The sequence below is a fragment of the Uranotaenia lowii genome, chromosome 2 (genome assembly GCF_029784155.1).
Source record: "Uranotaenia lowii strain MFRU-FL chromosome 2, ASM2978415v1, whole genome shotgun sequence".
NCBI classification, from domain to species: Eukaryota; Metazoa; Arthropoda; class Insecta; order Diptera; family Culicidae; genus Uranotaenia; species Uranotaenia lowii.
The window spans coordinates 76799328-76819036 of NC_073692.1; the positions used below are offsets into that span (position 1 = coordinate 76799328).

A 19709-nucleotide genomic window follows, 5' to 3' on the forward strand; every position below is an offset into this window, starting at 1 on the left:
AAGTAAGTGTTATTTTTGTAATCAGGTCTTATCCGGAAAAATGGATCTCGAACAGAAGAATAGCGCTGTGGTTGCATTGTTCCTAGCTGGCAAACGGCAGAAGGACATAGTTCGTGGGCTGTCCGATATAAGTGTGTGCAGAAGTTTTGTATACCGCATAGTTAAAAGATACCTGGAGACCGGAAGTGCCAAAAGACGGTATGGTAGGGGACGCCGACCTACTGTGGTGACACCTGCCATGGCGAAGATCGTCTAAAAGCACCTTAAGAGAAATCCTTGTCGTAGTGCCAGCAGAACGACAGAGTTTGGTTGCCAGACAGATCACGAAGCCATGCCGACTTGCTGACGGCCACCCGGCGACAGAAACCAGCATTGGTGATGGTTTGGGACGGAATCACTCTGATGGCCGGACTCCGCTGGTTTTTGTCCCTGAAGGAGTGAAGATCTACCAAAATACATATCGGGAACTAGTTCTACAGAATGTCGTCGAGCCGTGGGCACGTCGACATTTTGGTTCCAGGGATTGGGGTTTCCAAAAGGACTCGGCGCCGGTTCACAAAGCGAAGAAAACCCAACTTTGTATTGCGCAACATTTTCCAGGGTTCATTTCCAGCTCCGAGTGGCCGGCGAGTTCGCCAGACATGAACCTTATGGACTTCGCTGTTTGGAGTATGTTGGAGGCCGAAGTCTGCTCTAAGAAACAAGAAGGTTTGAAGGTCCTGAAGCGACATCTCGTGGCAACCTGGGATAAAATACCACTAGAACACCTGCGGGCCTCATACGATGCGTTCCTCGACCGTCTGCGGCGAGTGGGCGAACAAGTCGAACTTTACCAGTGAATTTTGAAAAAGTTATTTGTTTGCAAGAGAAATTGAATGAATGAATGAATGGCTTTGATTGCTTCATAGGTAGAGTGTCCTACCCAGGATTTCCCGGTCGGGAATTCCCGGGAATAATATAAATTCTGGAATTCTCAAATCCCGGGAAACGCTGAAAAAATCCCGGGAAATTCCGAAGCCAATAAAAAGTGCTGAACTACTAAAAACTTACGCGATCTATATTAGCAAAATGAATCAGATTGAGCAAGGAGAATAATTGTTCTACCTTGATGACTTAGTCTTAACCTTCCAAAGCTGTTCGCAAAATATCCGTTTCGAGGAAATTTGACTTGTTATTTGTTGTTATTCCCGTGACCGCAAATGCTGACCGATTTTTTTGATATTGGATTCATTGTGTAGGTAATTTATTCTTGTTTCTAAATATTTTAAAATGAAGTGAATTTGTTCTACCAGGTTGTCTGTAGTTGATTTCGAATGACAAAAGTTTCAAAAAACAATTTTTTTTTCAAATTGCTTATAATTTCTTACAATTTTGCAGTATTTGAATGCTATTTCGATTTCTGAAATTTTCAAGAATACATCTATTCGATGATGTATAACGATGTGGGGGTCCAATGACCATTTTGACCGCTATTCCGGATTTTTCGGTAGAAAAAAAAATCTAACTCAAAACAAAGTCATCCAATTTTGTCTTTGCTTCGCTGTATCTCATTCTCAATAATCCGATTTTCTGAACTCAAATTTTAGTTTTATTCGTTAATTTGATCATCATTTTCATAGAACATATTTGGTTTCTGAAAAATCTCAGTTCTTCAGTATATTGGAAAGATGATTAAGATGCTTTGAATCTGCACTTCGGGTCATATTGACCCGAACGGCTTTGGAGGGTTAAGTATTATTTTTTCTTAAATCTGGTTAATACATTGAATTTGATTAAAAATGTTTTTTCGAACGAAAACTTAGTGTAAAATTGAAAAACGACAAAGAATCTATAAAACCAAGCAATTCCAATAATGAAACGCTACGGAAAGAATTTGAATGTTGTACTTTGCAACACTAATCATTCAGAACATTCGTTTCGGATACTACTGATAGTTGAAAAATCATCAGCAAAGAAATGACATATTGTGAAACAAATAGATAGTTATCTGAAAATTAATGAAATTTGAATAACCTGAAATCTAGCCTACTAACTTCTGTAGATTTGATCGATAGTGAAACATTTCTCTCGATTACTTCAAATTTTTGCAGCTAGAATTAGACCAGTAGTTAAAAAACTTTGGTTTTGTATTCCTTATTGAATTTTTGAGACACTAAAAAAGTTTGAAAAGTTTTACAATACTACTAAATAATATTTAAAAATACCTTATCGATAAGGATTCGTACGCTAGATGGTTGAGATCTTCATGTTGAAAGCTTTGTTTTCAATTTTTTCCGGGATCTCGGGAATTCCCGGGAAAAGGATCGTCAGATTTCCCGATTCCCGGAAACTCTAAAATGGCCGGGAATTGACACCCTTTTCATAGGCCTGAAATCATCATAGATATTAGAATTCAAATCAAATTCAGTTAAAGGATAAAATATAAATTCAAACAAACAGAATTCAACAATAAAGAGTTTCAAATAAAAATCCTGTGCCAGAGCTTGGTTCAAACATTCAAATAAGAACTCAAAAGCAGTCCATAATTTTGAAAATCGAAATTAAAACTCACTTTGGAAAATGAATGGATAATTTGAATAAGGATCATTTTTTGTCATCTCTTCATTAGCAACGGCTTAAACTTAAGCAAAAATAATGAACAATGTAAGATTCAATCAAATTGTAGAATGAGTCTGTAAGAAAACATGCAAAACTAAGTTTCAAAACTCGGATATCGAATATTGGCAGACATGAATATGAAAATTGAAAAATAGATCGTTTTCATTATTTGTTATCAGATTTTTAATATCTCTGGATTTCTGGAGTTCCGATCTACAATTAAAAAAAAGAATTTGGATTATTGGTAAATTGCAGTTTGAAAACTGTGAAATTTGGATTTTTTCTAGTAAAAATGAAACAATACTTTCTTTGAAAATCAAAGAATTTTCGCTAAATACCCCATAAAAATTATGATTTGTAAATAATTAAAGCTTTATCTTAAGTTTTAAGGTGTAAAACGTTAATTTACCATCGTCAAACGGAGCATCATGCAACAGCAGGATTAGATGCAACATTTGTTTGCCACAGCACTTATAAATTTTTTATTTCAATATTTTGTTATAAAGTTATCATTTAAAGCTAACAAAATGATGATGACATAGTTTTTCATATCGTGAGATAATTTGATAAAGTTTTTTATTTTTATAGAAAATTCGAAAATTCGATCAATGAATGTACAAATTTTATAATTTTTGATGCCGTCAAGAGCTTTATTCAGTATGACGGATTGGCCTAATGATATCACCTACATACTTTAAAGTGCTTTTATTATCCTGTTCCAACACTGTTGATGTTAAAATATTCTTTGGGCAATCACCTATTTTTTTTAATAAATAGTATTAAAATTCTGTTACCAGTCTGGGTTAAAGAGCATCAAAATGAAAATCACAGATTCTTCTTTAATATCTCATTTCATTATGCTGGAATAGAATTGTTTTGCATTGCGCTTTAGTTAATTTCAGAATTACATCCTACTGCATTTTCGTTGCGGAGATTGCAGGTTCAAGTCCTGCCGGTGAGCTGTTGTATCTTTTTCGAAAAACTCATGATATTCACTGCTTGTGTTTTTTCGTTTCTTGATACTTCATGTATCTCTAATTCTTTTCATCACCTCCGAAAATGGGATTATTTTCAGGTACAAAGATGTACCAAGCGATTTCATAACATCAGTATTGATTCCTACCGATTTTTTTTTAATTTCAGCTAGTAGAATTTTTGTAGTATTTTTCCCCTAAATGTATGCAGCAACCTTATGCTGTTGCATTTAAAAACATTTGTGACAGAAAATTTGTAAAATTCAATTCGAACAAAACAAAAAAATACTGCAATTGGTGCTTTATGTGTTATGACGTCACCAACATATCCAAAATTGAAATTTTTCAATTGTTTCCATTTGGTTTTTCTATTTAAAAAGAAGTTTGCTGTAACTTACCTACTTTTCTTAGACGGGTCAAATCGCATATTTCTGTAAAGTTTAAAATAATTGGTGAAACTAATAATTTTTTTGTTTGTTTTCCCATCAACCTCAAAACTTTTGATTTACAAGCGATATTATTATCTGTGGAAATTAGGTTTCTCAAAGCCATTGAAGTTGAGTGTGTTGCATGCCACCCAGTTGACAGCATTTTTTTCATTTGCTAAACCCACAAGTGGCCTTCAGGTCCAAATGGTATAAATAAGTGCAAAAATGGTCAATTTTGAGTTTATAATGCATAACAAGTTTTCATATTTCAAATTATGTTGGGTGAGATTATCCGGTTTTCAAATTTTTCCTTCACCCTTTCCGATCGAACGAAAGTTACAACTTCCTGAAAAACGTATGAAAAACAAGAAAAAGAACACTTGTAGCGCGTTTTCTTTAAAACTCATTACGCGAAAATTTAATACAAAAGTTAGAAAAGTCCGGTCTGGTCCGATTGCCAGGAATTTATTCAATGAAGCCCAGATTTTGAGATTTATTTGCCAAATTATACCTATTGTGATTTTTTTTTATTCGTCCAAAACGAAATTTTTAAAACAATTTAAAAAAATAACCATGAAGGATTTTTTGGAACATAAAATACGATTCAAAATCTGCCGATAAATTTTGATAAAAAATTTCTTTTTTAATTATGTTGAGTAATTTTTAAATTTCAATCCAATTTGATGGGATATTGAAAGGATTTTTGTTCGACAATTTTTAAATAAAATGCTCGGGTTTTGTCAGATTTTTACATAAAAAAAACCCGTATTTATTCGGCACGGATATGTACCGAAAAAATTTTGGCAACCTTACTGTTGCTATCCTCAAAGTATGGAGGCAAGCTATGGAGGCTTCTGAGATTTTTTTTCGAAAATATATGTTTAACCATCGAGCTGTCAATAAAATCTGTATATCAAACGCTGAGTTATTAATCCTGAATAAACGGGGGCCCCCGTTTTAATTTAAGATTTCATAAATTTTTAACTATTTATATTGTTGGCTAGTTTTGATAAGAGTTCAGAGCAAAATTTTATTTTTTTTCTTATTTCTTTCGTTAATTCTTTTCATTTCTTCACTCTTTTTACAAGCATTCACTAAAACTAATTAAATCCGCAAAAACTTTGCTGAATCTACAAAACACTTAAACATATAAGGGCTTTTATTGATTTGTTTTATTTTGATATTTCTTTTCAAATTTCTGTTTTTTTTAACGTTTCCTCGAAGAGATTCCTGTTTTGCTTAACACTTAGTGTATATGAGGGGGCCCGGACATTCGGCCGAAGGCCGATAGGCCGAAAGTTGTTAGGCCGATGGTCGCTAGGCCGAATGGGTTAAAAGGCCGAAGGATGTTCGGCCGAATAGGACAATAGGCTGAATGGGACATTAGGCAGAAGGTTATTTGGCCGAATATTATAAGGCCGAATGGTCATCAGGCCGGATGGACGATAGGCCGAATGGTCGCTAGGCCGAATGGTCACTAGGCCGAATGGTCGTAAGGCCGAATAGTCGTAAGACCGAACGATCGTAAGGCCGAATGGTCACAAGGCCAAATGGTCGCAAGGCCGAAAGGTCGCAAGGCCGAAAGGTCGTTAGGCCGAATTGTCACTAGGCCGAATGGTCATAAGGCCGAATGATTGCCAGGCCGATAAGACATATTAACGCTTGTTTGTATTTTGGGGCGAATAGTAGTTTGGCCGAATGGGCGAAAGGCCGAATGTTCATACGAATAGTCATCAGGCGAATAGTCATCAGGCAGAATGGATGCAAGGCCGAATCCGAACATTCGGCTTTGCGACCATTCGGCCTATCGTCCATTCGGTCTTACAACCATTCGACCTGATGACCATTCGGCCTTACGAACATTTGACCTATTGTCCATTCGGCCTAACTGTCATTTGCCCCAACATGCAAACAAGCATTGATATGTCTTATCGGCCTGGCATACATTCGGCCTAACGACCATTTTGCCTAATGACCATTCGGCCTAGTGATTATTCGGCCAAATGACCATTCAGCCTAACGACCATTCGGCCTGATGACCATTCGACCTAATAACCATGTGGCCTTATGACCTTTCGGCCTGATGATCATTCGGCCTAGTGACCATTCGGCCGAACATCCTTTCGGCCTTGCGCCCTTTGGGCCTAACAGTCTTCGGCTGGTTAACCGTCGGTCGAATAACCCATTCGGCCTAGTGGCCTATTCGGCCAGATAACCCATTCGGCCTAACGTCCATCGGCCAAATGACCTTCGGCCGAATGGCTTTCGGCCTCATGACTTTCGACCGAATGACCCAGCCTCTCTTTCGAGGATATGATGGCTAGCATCTTACAAATGCTAAAACCACCAGCCTACCGAATGTGTACTATGCATGCCGTGACCGGGAATTGATCTCCTGACCGTTGGCTTAGAAGACTTGAATGGCATCCTCTAGCCCACGGGAGGTGGCGAAATTTAACTTTTACAAACTGTATCGAATTTCATATCTACAATGTAAGAAGATCCCAAAGTAAATCCCCAAAATTTGCAGTGCTAACCACGCATGACCAACAGACATTGTGTTGCGGTAGACTCAATCCTATGCTATTCTACATCTTCAAAATAGTTGACCAGTGCTTGAACAAAAATTTAGTACCTTATGTGATGAAAATGCTCTTTGAAAATCTCTTCACACTCATTTTCAACAGCTGATTTTTTTTTATCTATTTCAATCTAACTTTCATTTTTCAAATCTTTAAATGTTCTTACTAATAGAACGTAATATTCAACGGCAAAGCCGCATCAAATTTTATAAACAAAACATAATCACGGTGATTAATCTCAATTGATCTTGGATTGAAAAAAAAACAAGAATTTTAATAAAAAATTGTATGTTTAGACTTAGAGCCTTTAAAATTAATCAAAATCTGTTTTCAGCTCTGAAAATACAAAATTTGATGCTTTGTATAATAAATATATATTTAATTTGAATCATGATTCTAACAACTTTGATTCCAATTTTTTCTCAAGATAAAACTAAAAATCAAAATCATAGCACAAAAATCGAATTTTTATAAATATTCAAATATAAAAGGGTGATACGGTCAAAATTTGGTCAAGGGAAAACGCGTGTAAATCGGTTAAATCGTTTATTTAAAAAATCAAATTAAATTTCTATATAAAATTCAAGATAAATATTCAGTTAGGCTTCCGCTTTTCCAAATCCGAATTGCCGGGCCTTGTGCTTAACCCCTGCCATCAAATTTTGTACAGCCACCTTGTCCACCTTCTTCGCCGCAGAAAGCCAGTTTGCCTTGAACTGCTGCTCGTCCTTAGCAGGTTTTTTGGTCTTCTTTAGGTTCCGCTTGACAATAGCCCAGTATTTCTCAATTGGGTGGAGCTCTAGCGTGTTGGGAGGGTTCTTGTCCTTGGGAACCACCTGCACGTTGTTGGAGGCGTACCACTCTTTGGCCTTTTTACCGTAATGGCAAGATGCCAAATCCGGCCAAAACAGTACGGAACAACCTTGTTTCTTCAGGAAAGGCAGCCGACGTTTATTCAAACACTCTTTCACGTAAATTTCTTGGTTGACAGTCCCGGAAACTATGAAAATGCTACTTCTCAAGCCACAGGTACAGATGGCTTGCCAAACCAGATATTTCTTCGCGAACTTTGACAGTTTTATGTGATTAAAAATATCTGCTACCTTTCCCCTTCCTTTTGCCGTATAAAACTCCTGTCCCGGAAGCTGCTTGTAGTCGGCTTTGGCGTAGGTTTCGACGTCCATTATCACGCAGTCAAACTTCGTCAGCAGCGTCGTGTACAGACTCCAGGATCGCGCTTTGCCCGATGTATTTTGTTTATCATCGCGATTTGGAGTCACTACCTTCTTGTGAGTCGATAGTCCGGCTCGTTTTTTGGCTCGATGCAGGGTTGTAGACGATACACCCAGCTTATTTGCGGCATCTCAGAGAGAGAGGTTAGGGTTTCGCTTGAAACTACCGGCAACTCTCTTTGTCGTCTTAGCGGCTTCCGGTTTTCGATTTCGCCCCGATCCAGACTTCCTGGCTGTCGACAAACGTTCCTCAAACACTTTAATTACATTTGTAACGGTTGATTTGGCAACTTTTAGCGATTTTGCCAGCTTTGCGTGCGAGTAGCTCGGATTTTCGCGATGCGCGAGCAAAATTATGATATGCTGCTCTTTTTCCTTGGACGGCATGTTGACAACTGAAGAGTGAATTTCAAAATCACAAACGCGCGCGCACGCACACATACACACATCTTCAAAATGAGGGGTGTTCAGGATTTTTAAATGCAAAATTGAAAGAAATACGTCAAGTTGATATTGACCAAATTTTGACCGTATCACCCTTTATGACATAACTTCAGTAATTTATATTCAAATCTCTTAATTTCCTGTACGAAACTATACTTTAAATATCTTGAAACAAAAAAGTAACGTTGTTTCAAGTTGTTTCAAGGTGTGACACATGTACTTTGACATAATTTGTCACAATCGGCGTTTAATCGAACTGTGGAAGTAAGCCATCGTTGTTTTTTTTTTTTTTGCATTTATTTAGGACCTTTTTTGGCATTCGGGTCCCTGATGTTTTAAAGTTACAAAGTAATGTTAAATTTTATCGTACAATTGGATTGATTTTAAATATTCTAACACTGTTGTTGCTCTTTCTTTGTCGTCTGCTAATGCCTCTCGAAGATTACCCGGTACTCCGTGACTGATCCGTTCCTGTTCCAATTGTGGGCACATTGCGATGATATGTTTCACGGTTAATACTTCGTTGCATCTGTGACATAATGGACGGTCAACTCTGTCCAGAAGGTACGAATGTGTAAGTAATGTGTGTCCGATGCGTAAACGTGCTAGGATCACGTCATCTCGTCGATTCCCCAATAATGCAGCTTTGAATGGAAGCACAGTGTTTTTCACTTCGCGTAATTTGTTGGTTAAGTTTGAATGCCACTGCATCTGCCATCGGTTAATGAACTGTGACTTGATGATTTTCCGTGTTTCCTTGATGTCTATAATCTGGTTTTCATCCTCTGGCAGTTCCAAAGCCTTTTTTGCTTCAATGTCTGCTCTCTCATTTCCCGGAATCCCGATATGACTGGGGACCCAGAAAATAACTATTTCTGATCCCATCTCGACGATCTGATTGAAAAGGGTTTGTACAGAGTCCTTCCATCTGGAGTTTAATTTGCATTTTTCAAGGTTTGTTACAACGCTCATGGAGTCAGTACATATAAGATATGCTCGAGATTCTCGCTGATCGACTATCCAAGTCAGTGCTTGTTTGATTGCTTCGCTTTCTGCTGCGAAAATACTGCTTATGTTATTCATACGCTTTTGGAATACGAAATCATCACACACTACTCCATAGCCGCATTTCGAGTCCTTTTTTGATCCATCTGTATAGATGGCTTTGTGAATACGGTATTTTGTTTGCCGTAATTCGTTGAAAATGTGTCTTAGATCGTTTAATGTTGAGCCTTGGGAAAGTTCGTGATGAAGGCTTTTGTCCACGTTGAGTTTAAGCCGTTTCCACGGAGGGCATTCTGGAAATTTGAAGACTGTTGTTCTTGGCAGCTGTAGTTCTAATTCGGCTATCAAATTTGATCCTCTATCGATGTAGCTGTTAGGCTGGATTCTGGCTCGTTCTCCCCACCTTTCGTCGGAACTTATGTCGCTGTTGCTGTCACTGCTGAGATGGTTTATGTTATCATTTTCAGAGTTTTCCTCGATACGATCAACGGCTAGACATCGGGAAGTATAAATCACGGTTCGCTGATTAATCAGTGTTTTCAAACTGGGGATTCCGGTTTCGGCTTGTAGACTAACCACTGGACTTGTCCTGAAGGCTCCTACGATTGCTCGAAGTCCTGCGTTGTGGACTGTTTCCAACGACTGATGAACTTTACCTTCCATGGCTGATAAAATCGGTGCTGCGTAAAGAAGTTTTTCAAGTATAGTTGCACGATATAGTTTTAACAGGGTGTTTCTATCTCCACCCCAAGTCCTAGCAGCTATGCTCCGGATAAAAAGGACTCTTTGCTGGCAGGCTGCTTTCACTTCTTCAGCGTGGGCACGATATTTCAGGTGTTGATCGAGGATAACGCCTAAGCATTTGTGTTGGTTTTTGCGAGGCACAATCGCCCCATTGAGCGTTAACTTGCTCGGAGTTGTCGGTTTTTTTTTACGTGGTGTGCGGTAGATGACAGTTGCACTTTTTTCAGCTGATATTTTATATCCGGTTTCAGTTTCCCAGGACCCTAAATGGTCAAAAGCTGTCTGAAGCTTTCCTTCTGTTTGCTCTGCGTTTTCGCCAGTTGCGATCAAGATTACGTCGTCAGCGTATCTTAGGCATTCAACGGTTGAGGGTAGATAACTAGTAAGGGTATTTATAGCCAGTAAAAACATTGTCACGCTTAACACCGAACCTTGGCAAAGGCCGGTTTCCATTGACTTGAGACTCGACGTATTTCCGTTTATCGATACTTGGAAGTTCCTGCTTCGTAGCATTTCTTGAAGGTAGTGCACCATTTTTCCACCGATATTGTTACTCACCAACTGCTCTAGGCAAAGCCTGCGCCAGGTAGTATCGTAGGCTCCAGGAATGCTACTTGGGCTATTTTGTTCTTGTTAAAAGTGTCACGGATAATCTTTTCGAGGGTACAAAGGTGATCTGTTGTGCTTCGTCCTTTCCGGAAAGCGTACTGGCGATTGTATAGCAGATTTTTCGTTTCTAGAAGATGAACCAGGCGATTATTGATCATCCTTTCGAAGACCTTTCCCATGCAGCTGTTGAGGTAAATTGGGCGATAGTTTAGAGGATCTGATCGTTGGCCTTTACCTTTAAAGATGGGGACAACAATCGATTTTGTCCATTCCAGGGGATAGACTGATTCCTCCCATAATCGGTTGTATGTCTCTAACAGAACAGTTTTCCCATCTAGAGGGAGGTGCGAAAGCATCGCGTAGTGGATGTTGTCAGGTCCTGGCGAGGAGCCTTTTAGCCCCTCCAGAGCTTCGTCGAGTTCATATCTGCTAAACTTTTGGTTGTGCTGGCCTGAATCTGCCGGAATTAGCAATGCATTGGATTCGACCTGTCGTTTGTGATTGAGGAAACGCTCACTATACGCAGTTTCACTGGATACTTTTTGAAAAGCGTCTCCCAGGGACTCGCATATGGCTTTAGGGTCTGTAGTCGTTTCACTTTCATAGCGGATCGAGGTAATTTGATGGCCCCTCATCTTTCCTTGTACTTTCCGATAATTGCTCCACATTTCCTTCAATGGGGTCTGTGAAGAAAAAGTTCCTGCCAGTTCTTCCCAACTTTTCCTCTTCGCATTTATGATCGCTTCTTTTGCAGCAGTGTTGGCGTTTCGGAAGGTGCTCTCTAGTTGATCTGGGTTTAACCTGTTGGCTTTCAGCTGCCTCAATGCTTTCCTCCTTTTTTTGACGAGCTCTGCGATGTCTTCATTCCACCATGGAACGCTCTTTTTTCCAAAAGTGCCTTTCGTCTTGGGAATGGAAAGTTCTGCAGCCTCGAGGATAGATTTTGTTATATTTACTACTTGGCGTTCCACGTTGCTGTCTCGTTCAAAGTTGAGTGCATTTTGATACTGCTCCCAGTCGGCGTCCTCGATTTTCCACCTAGCTCGACTTTTTGGTGGTATTATCCTTCCAGGGAAAGCTACACTGATCGGTAAATGGTCACTACTGTAGGCATCTGCTGACACGTTGAATTCGAGTAGTCCGGCTAGATCCTCTGAGCAGAGAGATAAATCTAGGCACGACATACTGCCGTGGCGCTGATCGACGTAGGTTGGTTCTCCATTATTTAAGATAATCAAACTATTTTCTTCTGCGAACTCTGCTATCGTTCTGCCCCGCACGCTAACGTGATCCGCGCCCCACAATGGGTGGTGGGCGTTGAAGTCTCCAACCAACAATTGGGGCTTCGGGACTCGATTGATGAGTATGGTTAGTTCAGAATTGGTGATGTTTTCTCTTGGTGGCAGGTAGATATTGAGAATGTTTACGTTGTACGGCGTTCTAATTCTGATGGCTATAGCCTCGAGTGCACTTTCGAGCGCTATTTCCTCACTTTCGATGTCTTCTTTGACAGCCACTATGACTCCTCCTGCCGCTCGGTTTCCTGTCATGCGTGGTCTGTGGTAGACTTTAAATCCATTGATGCGTGGACAGTTTAGAGAATTGCACATCGACTCTTGCAAACAGATAACTTGTGGCTGATTTTCTTGAATCAAGATATCAAGTTCGGCTTTTTTGGGTCTGAGTCCTTGCACATTCCACGAGATAATATTGGGTGCAGTGTTCGGTGTTGTCCTACTGGAAGAACGATGAGTAGGCTGGCAGAGCACGGGTTGAGGTATGACGTCCCCGCTCCCGCTTCCTCGATCGTCTTCCCCTGTAGCCAGGGGTGGGGTGGTTACTTTCTCTTCACCGGCCCCCAACCAGTGAGGATTATTTCTCCTGGGTGCAGTAATTCCATTAGTTCCGTTAGAGTTTCCTGTTGGGTCGCGTTCATTGATGCCGATAATTCCATTTGTTTCATTAGAGTTTCCATTTGGGTTGCGTTCGTCATTGCCGTGGATTCCAGTTTCGTTGTCTAAAGTTCCAAAGTCGTGTCCGTTTTCGATTGCAAGTTCAGTCATAATTTGGGCAAGGTTAGGGTTTTGCATGCTGGTCATTCCTGTTTTTTGGGGGTCGACCTCTTCTTTTCACGACGACTTCAGGCTGGGTTTGAGCTTCGTTTGTTTCTTCGGTTTCCATGGTTGGACACAGTGGAAGGGAATTTTTTGAGCTCAGCCTCTGCTTTTTCAGCATTGGTGTCTCATCATTTGAGGCAGTATTCGAGTGGGCGGGATACGATGGTTCGTTGACTTCTGTTTCCATTTCTCGTTCAGATCCGGTTTCAGAAATATCATGGTTGTCTTCGGCAGCCTTGAGTTTAGCTTTGAGCTGGTAAAACTCCTTCGCGATTTTTCTCAGTTTTTCCATTTCTGAACGATATTTCTTAATGTCTTCAGTTTCTTGTGAACGATTCACTTTTTCTTTGAGGCTGGCATTTTCCTCTAGCAACTTGGCGATCTGCACTTCTTTTTCCTGATCTTTTCGAAGCTGCTCGAGACGTTGTTGTGCGCCGCATACATTAGCATAGGAATTTTCCGCGTGTTTTTTTGCGTACTCTTTCCTTGCTTCTCCAAAGGATATTCCGCTGTCGACTTTGAGTTTCACTATTTCTTCCTCCTTTTGGTAGACTGCACATTTTCGGGATGTTGGTGGATGATTCCCTTTGCAGTTTTTGCAGAAAGGGTCCTCTTCACACTCTTCGTCTTCGTCCATTTCATTTTCATGAGATTTTGAGCAATTCTTACATGTTGGATTATTCTGGCATTTGTCTTTAGTATGCCCATAGGTAAAGCAACGGTAACAAAGTAGAGGTGAAGGATAGAACAGTCGCGTTCTACAATTGATGATACCCATTCGTATTTCCTTCGGAATAACAGTGCCTGAGATTGTAAGCACTACAGTTGGTGTGTTGATTCTTTTGCCGTTTTCCTTTCGCGTTATCCTGCGTGCTTTTATAACGCCTTGTGAGGTTAATTCTTCCACCAGCTCATCGTCAGTTAACGAAATCGCTTCCTTGCAGCTTATAACGCAACGGCTAATATTGAAGACAGGGTGGGGAATAACTTGAATTTTTGTTCCGTCGATAAGCTCTTTCATGTTGATCAGTTTTGTTGCTAATCTAGAGCTGCGTGTTTTGATAACATATTTCGAACCGTTTTCTTCGGTATAAGCGGCTTCGATTTTCCCGATGGACTGGTCAATAGATTTGCTAACAATGAACGGGTTCTGCGGTAACGGGTGTTTCTCGTCGGCTGAGCTCAGCGATAATATTATTAGTTTTCCGAATGTTCCTAATCGGTCCATGTATTCAGGTAAGGTTCGATCATTTTTATCGGGAGGATCGCCTGTAGTAGTTACCCCCGTGGGGGAATTTAATGCAGCCATAGTGGCTGCCCAGTGTTTGGGCGCTTATTAGATGACCTCAGCACGAGATTTTTGTATTCCACGATAAAATTCCAAATCTAAAGATGCGTTCTCACCGTAGTGAGGAACGACTACCCTTTGACCTCTTTACACTTCGGTTCACCCAAGGGTTCAAGGTACAAGTGACCGGCAATGCGTTTCCGCCTGAGCGGGTAACGACTACGCTTTTCCTTTATAAACTACTTTGGCCAAGCGTTAAAGGTACGACCAAAGTAGGGACGTTTTACCCTCTTTTCCCCCAGAAACTTGTTCAACACGTCCAAAAGGTACAAACAAGCTCTGCACCTCAACGATCAATTTGAAAACGATCGAGTTTGATGGGGCCGCACGGTGTCTTAACTACTCCACACGTGGGTAAGCTTCCAAAATTTGACAGCAGATGTCTCACTGTTGGCAAGGAGATATTGCTGTTGGTGGAGCTTTTCGCTTGCAACTAGGAGGCTAAAACTTTAGCCCTGCGAGCTTTACTTGCACGCAATGTTGCACGCAGCTGCAACCTAGTTGGCTTGTTGACAGCTAACCAAAACAAAACAGCTGTACTCACTAGCTGCGGCGAAAGATAATGTCTATTTTAAAGATTTCACAACGCGCTTCGGCAAAATCCTTCACTTCCTTCTAACACTTTGCGATCCAGTGTTTGAACTGGAAGTAACGCTGATTGGAATGGTGACGATTTTCGCACGAAATTTGGTAATCGAATTTCGACCGATTGAACTGAGATGTTTTCAATACCATTGGTACAAAACAGATGGCCATCGTTGTAAAATAGTCCAAAATATTTTGTAATTGTAAACACAAACATATTAAGGAGTTACTTGATCAAAATTTTTATCACAACAAAACTAACATACTTTTCCCATTCATTTCTATCACTTACAGCGAGCCAAACGAAGTACCTGCACGGATCCGCTCACCGGTCGCCGGCTGCCCTTTCTGGAGATATTCCCGGAAGACCTACTGTGCCACGCCAGTGCCCTCAGCAGTTTGGCCCTCAAGTTGCGGTTCCGGTTTATGATCATCTGCCTGAATGTGCTGCTAATAGCGGTGCATAAATCCCGGATTCTGATATTTTAATGCCAGAATTAGCCGCTATTCTGTCGACTCCGGGCCAACGACTACGACGACGACGACGAGGACGAAGCTTTGCCCTCCGGGGAGAATTCCAAGATGATGGTGCTGTGTTCCGGATGGTTGGGAAAAATAGTTTTATTATTCGCATTTTCCACTTTGCCCTGTTGGCAAAATGGGGACCGAGAGAGAAACATTAAGGGAGGGAAGCTATTTTCCCACGGGGAGTAATTGCCGGCCAAAATAAGCTGATAGGTAGCATCTGCTGGATTTGGGGGAGGGAAAAATGTTGCCACATTCGTTATAAATTTTTATGTTTCCGACCGCAAGTTCCAACATTACTCCACTTCCGGGGGAGTATAATGTGAAACAACTTTCGGCTAGGTGTGGTCATTAAACGCTGGGCTGGCTGGGCAAGAGGGTTAGAGTCATACTTTTTAGTGAAGGGTGTTAAGTGTATGGACACATGGTTTTTTATAGGGGGAAAACATGAAACGCCGGAAACGAACTCATTGTACATAAAATAGCAAATTATTTTTTTATAAGTAAAAGGTCCAAATTAGAGGTAAACTTTCCGGGCAAAACGTCTTGTACAGTAGCACAGAAAATCTAGAACGATAAAGAAGGAAAATTAATGGGTGTGTTGTACATAGTCGTTAAATGAAAAGATGAGTGAACGTGATAAATAGAGGAAATTTTATTAAAGCCAATGAAAACGAACAACAGCAAGGTGGGCGAACGAATTTCCATACATTAACTCGAGTTATAGAGTATAGAAATTATTTCATACACAAAATAATAATCTGTTCATCAACAAGAAACATTTGACAAAACCGAATGTTCCGTTCTTGTTAAGAATATTGAAAAAAATCTATGAAGGCTTAATAACTTGGAGATATGTGATGAAATTCGTTCACTCATCCAACTGCTACTGTTGGAATAAAAAAAAAACAAACATTTTAATTAAACTAACTAAAGCTCTGAAAATGTGATAAACGAAACTTTCGCAATTAGGAAAGTGCGAACTAAACACGTAAACATTTAGCATTAAATACGAAACAATCAAGCATTGCTCGAACTCAGCTGGAGAAGAAAAAAAAAACAAACAGTCAAAAACAGTGAAAATTGTTGAGCAAAAAAAGAAACCAAACAACTTCCGCTTCTCTTCCTCCTTTGCCGGATCTAGTTCTTGAATGTTCCGTTCCCGTCCTAAATTCTTGACAAACTTATTAGAATATTAATTCGTTAATCTGTCGTTCATCCTTTCCTGTAAGAGAGAGGACCGTGCGGACTGAAAAAAAAACTCGAGAAAATTCAGCCAAAACATGGTGGAAAATCGCAATGTTTTTTTTTTTATGTTTATCTGAATATCAAAAGTGTTACAACTCTATTGTCAAAGTCCAAACTGTTTATTTATAATAACTCAAGTCATTAAACCTATTCCTAGCTTTCATGCTTGAATGTTCTAAATTTTATTTCAAAGACATGAAGGCACACAGCAAAAATTATATCCTGAAAAATTATGCAAATATCCTGTAACAAAAAGGAGCAGGACATTTACCGTTATTTTACAGGTCGAAAACATGATAACGTGACATTTAATTTTTAGTGCACAACAATTTAAAATTACAGGTTTTGTTAATTTTAAAGGTTGCAGTTTTCAGTGACACGTAATAGTCAAAATTTTGTTATGTACAGTATCAATTTTCCAACAATAACAGTTGACAGCCAAACGCGCTATAGCAATGAAAAACGCGGTGTATTTCGTAGAAGGACTAAAAACAGTAATGCTTATTTTGGCATGAGCAGATAGTAGAGCTTTTCTCGGTTCATTTCAAACAAAAATTTAAATATTCGGACAATTTTTTTTATAATTTTCAATTTGAAATCTTAAAAAAAATTATATTTTAAGTGATTTTCAATTTCAGAGGTGCTTATTCTCTTAGTTTTAACTTTCAATATTTTTAAATTGAGGTCAACAATCTCATCAAAAACTTTGAAAAAATTTCAAAATTGTCTTAAACTAGTTACAGAGTTTGTTCGATCTCGAACGTATTGGTCATTCTGAAATAAATAACGCCTAGAAGTAGACACGCTATGTTTCATCATATTCAGGGCGTGTAAAGCTTCGGGTGTGTTTTTATACCAATGCATGGAATCGTCCATCTTGTGACAGGCAATCGTAATCGTAGGCACGGTACGTGAACAATTGGCTGTCAAAAAGCGCTCCGTCTCCACCCCCCACCAATGAGAAACTTTTGGTACACCTTGCCTACTTTTCCTCAATATGCATCCACCCGTAGCTGGATGCACTCTGATCATATTTTTAAACACTTTAATGTTGCCACTCCTTTAATATATTCCTGTATTGTTCAAAATTGCGGGAAAAGTTGTAATTATGAATTCAAATCAAATAAAAATTCTCTTTCGTGTTAACCGTTCTTCAAACAAGTTGTTTTTAATCCCATATATGGAATGGTCTGACACAACAGAGTTATAAAAACTAAGAAATTTGCATAAAAAACAATCTTCTAATCCCAAAAATTAAAAATCAGCTTGCGAATCCAGCAGGAGTCTGAGAGAATAAAATTATTCGAAGTTATTAGAATTATCTTGAATAATTTGAATTCATATATGAATCCGTTTGAATTCATTATATTTAGATTTTCTGATTGTGGAAACACTGGAGGGTATTTTATTAAAAAAAAACTCAATGATTAAGAAAATCCATGGATACTAGGATCCGCAATAATTTTTTTGTGATAATGCTTATCGTGAAGCAATCTGGAGAAGAAACGTTTGTCTTAATTTAAGCTTCAAAAAAATTGAGTAAACGATCTATGTTGTTGTCCATCCACATTTATTTAAAGAGGGTTTTTAGCCTTAAACTTTTACCCTCATGTAATAACTAAAATAAATTTATATTGCATTTTTTTTTTGAATAAGCAATTTTTTTAAGATACTTCACTAGATTGTGTAAACGATCCATTAAAAATAATGCTTGATGAGAAATCAGTTTTTATAACTCTCCTGAGTGAAATGTCTTGAAATCCCATTCGCACTATAGACTCATAGCAAGTCGATACAGCAGTTTAATCTTGCTTAAATTTTGCATGTTACTTTCTTTTGGTACAATGTTCATTATAAACCCTGAGAGTTTTATCAAACGTTTTATTTTTATTTTTAGTTCCAATTTTAGTGGTGCTGTACACTGTAATTTTTCAATTTTATTCAAAGAGCTAAAGAGCGAAATATTTTTTTTATGGATGAAGAAAGTCAAAAACAGTGATAAATTTAAAATTGTTCAAAAAAAGTTTATTCCTATTGTTTTGTTGATTTTTTATTTACTAAAATCAACATTTTTATTGGAAAAAGTGAATTTCAAATGATTACTTATCTGGAACCCGTTTGTTTAATCATGTTTTGTTTTTCCCATACTTATTTTAGTTATTCTACTGTACACTGCAGTTCTTCTTTATTATTTATTGAAAAATTAATGAAGCATTAATGTTACAGTAAAACAATCATAATTTTTACAATTTTTTACTAATTGTAGTAAAAACCTTTATAAATCATTGGTTTGAATAAACCAAAAAAACTCATCAGCGCTAGTTTTTGACAGACATTCCATAAAATGTTTGCTAAAATATGAAATAAATTACTAAAAACACCGAATTCAGAGCCGATTCTTTTCATGTTGGCTATATTTGAATAAAGGTTTCGAGTTTTTCCATGATTGAAAATCATTCTTATTAGGTCAATTGCATTGAACTTAACAGATGATTTAGAATGCTTCTATTAAATTAATGATTTACTTCTTTTAAACAACATGTTTGAACTAATTTTTATTTTCAACATACGCTTAATTTGAAAAGAAAAAATAGAAAAATGTGAACATACGCATTCAAATTAGAATGAATTTGTGTGAAGATGCGCACTAGGGTGGCCAAAATTTTACTATGTTTGAAATTTTGGGGACTCAAGCTTCAAATGATAGCTTAGGGTGTAAGAAACAAACTTTTGTAAGGCAGCGAATCAGAAAAATGATGTTTAGAGGTCGCACTGGTTCAATTTTTGGAAAAAGGTCATTTTTTCAAAATTTTGTCCTAAAAACATTTTCATATCTTGAAACAGTATCAAACATGTGTCTTTAATATTTTTTAATTTTTTTTATAATGTGAGTTTGGAACTAAAAATATTTTGGGACTGTTTTGGACTCTCAATTTGTATGTATGATTTTTTTAAATTACGCAATACTATGAATTTTTGTAAAAAAAAAAATGTCACAATTTACTAAACAGTGTACTTTTTCTCAAGATTTTCAATCAAAATTGAATGCAAAAGATGCGCAACGATATATTGTGCAACTTTGCAGAAGAAAAAGTATAGCTATTACTTGTCGTTTAAAAGTTATTCAAGTTTTTCTGAGTGAAAAAGTCACAAATTTCAAACTTTTGCTAAAAATTGCTTCATATTATGATGTGTATGAGTTTCGAGCAATCTAAACTTCTGATATCAAACTTTTTCATCCTTTTATCGATCCTTGAATCAGCAGAAACG

General features: G+C 38.3%; 1 protein-coding gene across 1 annotated transcript; it reads right to left on the reverse strand.

Moving 5' to 3' along the window:
* Positions 1–8612: 8612 nt before the first annotated feature.
* LOC129741577 (uncharacterized) lies at positions 8613–10541 on the reverse strand. Its single transcript, XM_055733314.1, has one exon. The coding sequence runs from the start codon at positions 10539–10541 to the stop codon at positions 8613–8615; it is 1929 nt and encodes a 642-aa protein (XP_055589289.1).
* Positions 10542–19709: the final 9168 nt, after the last annotated feature.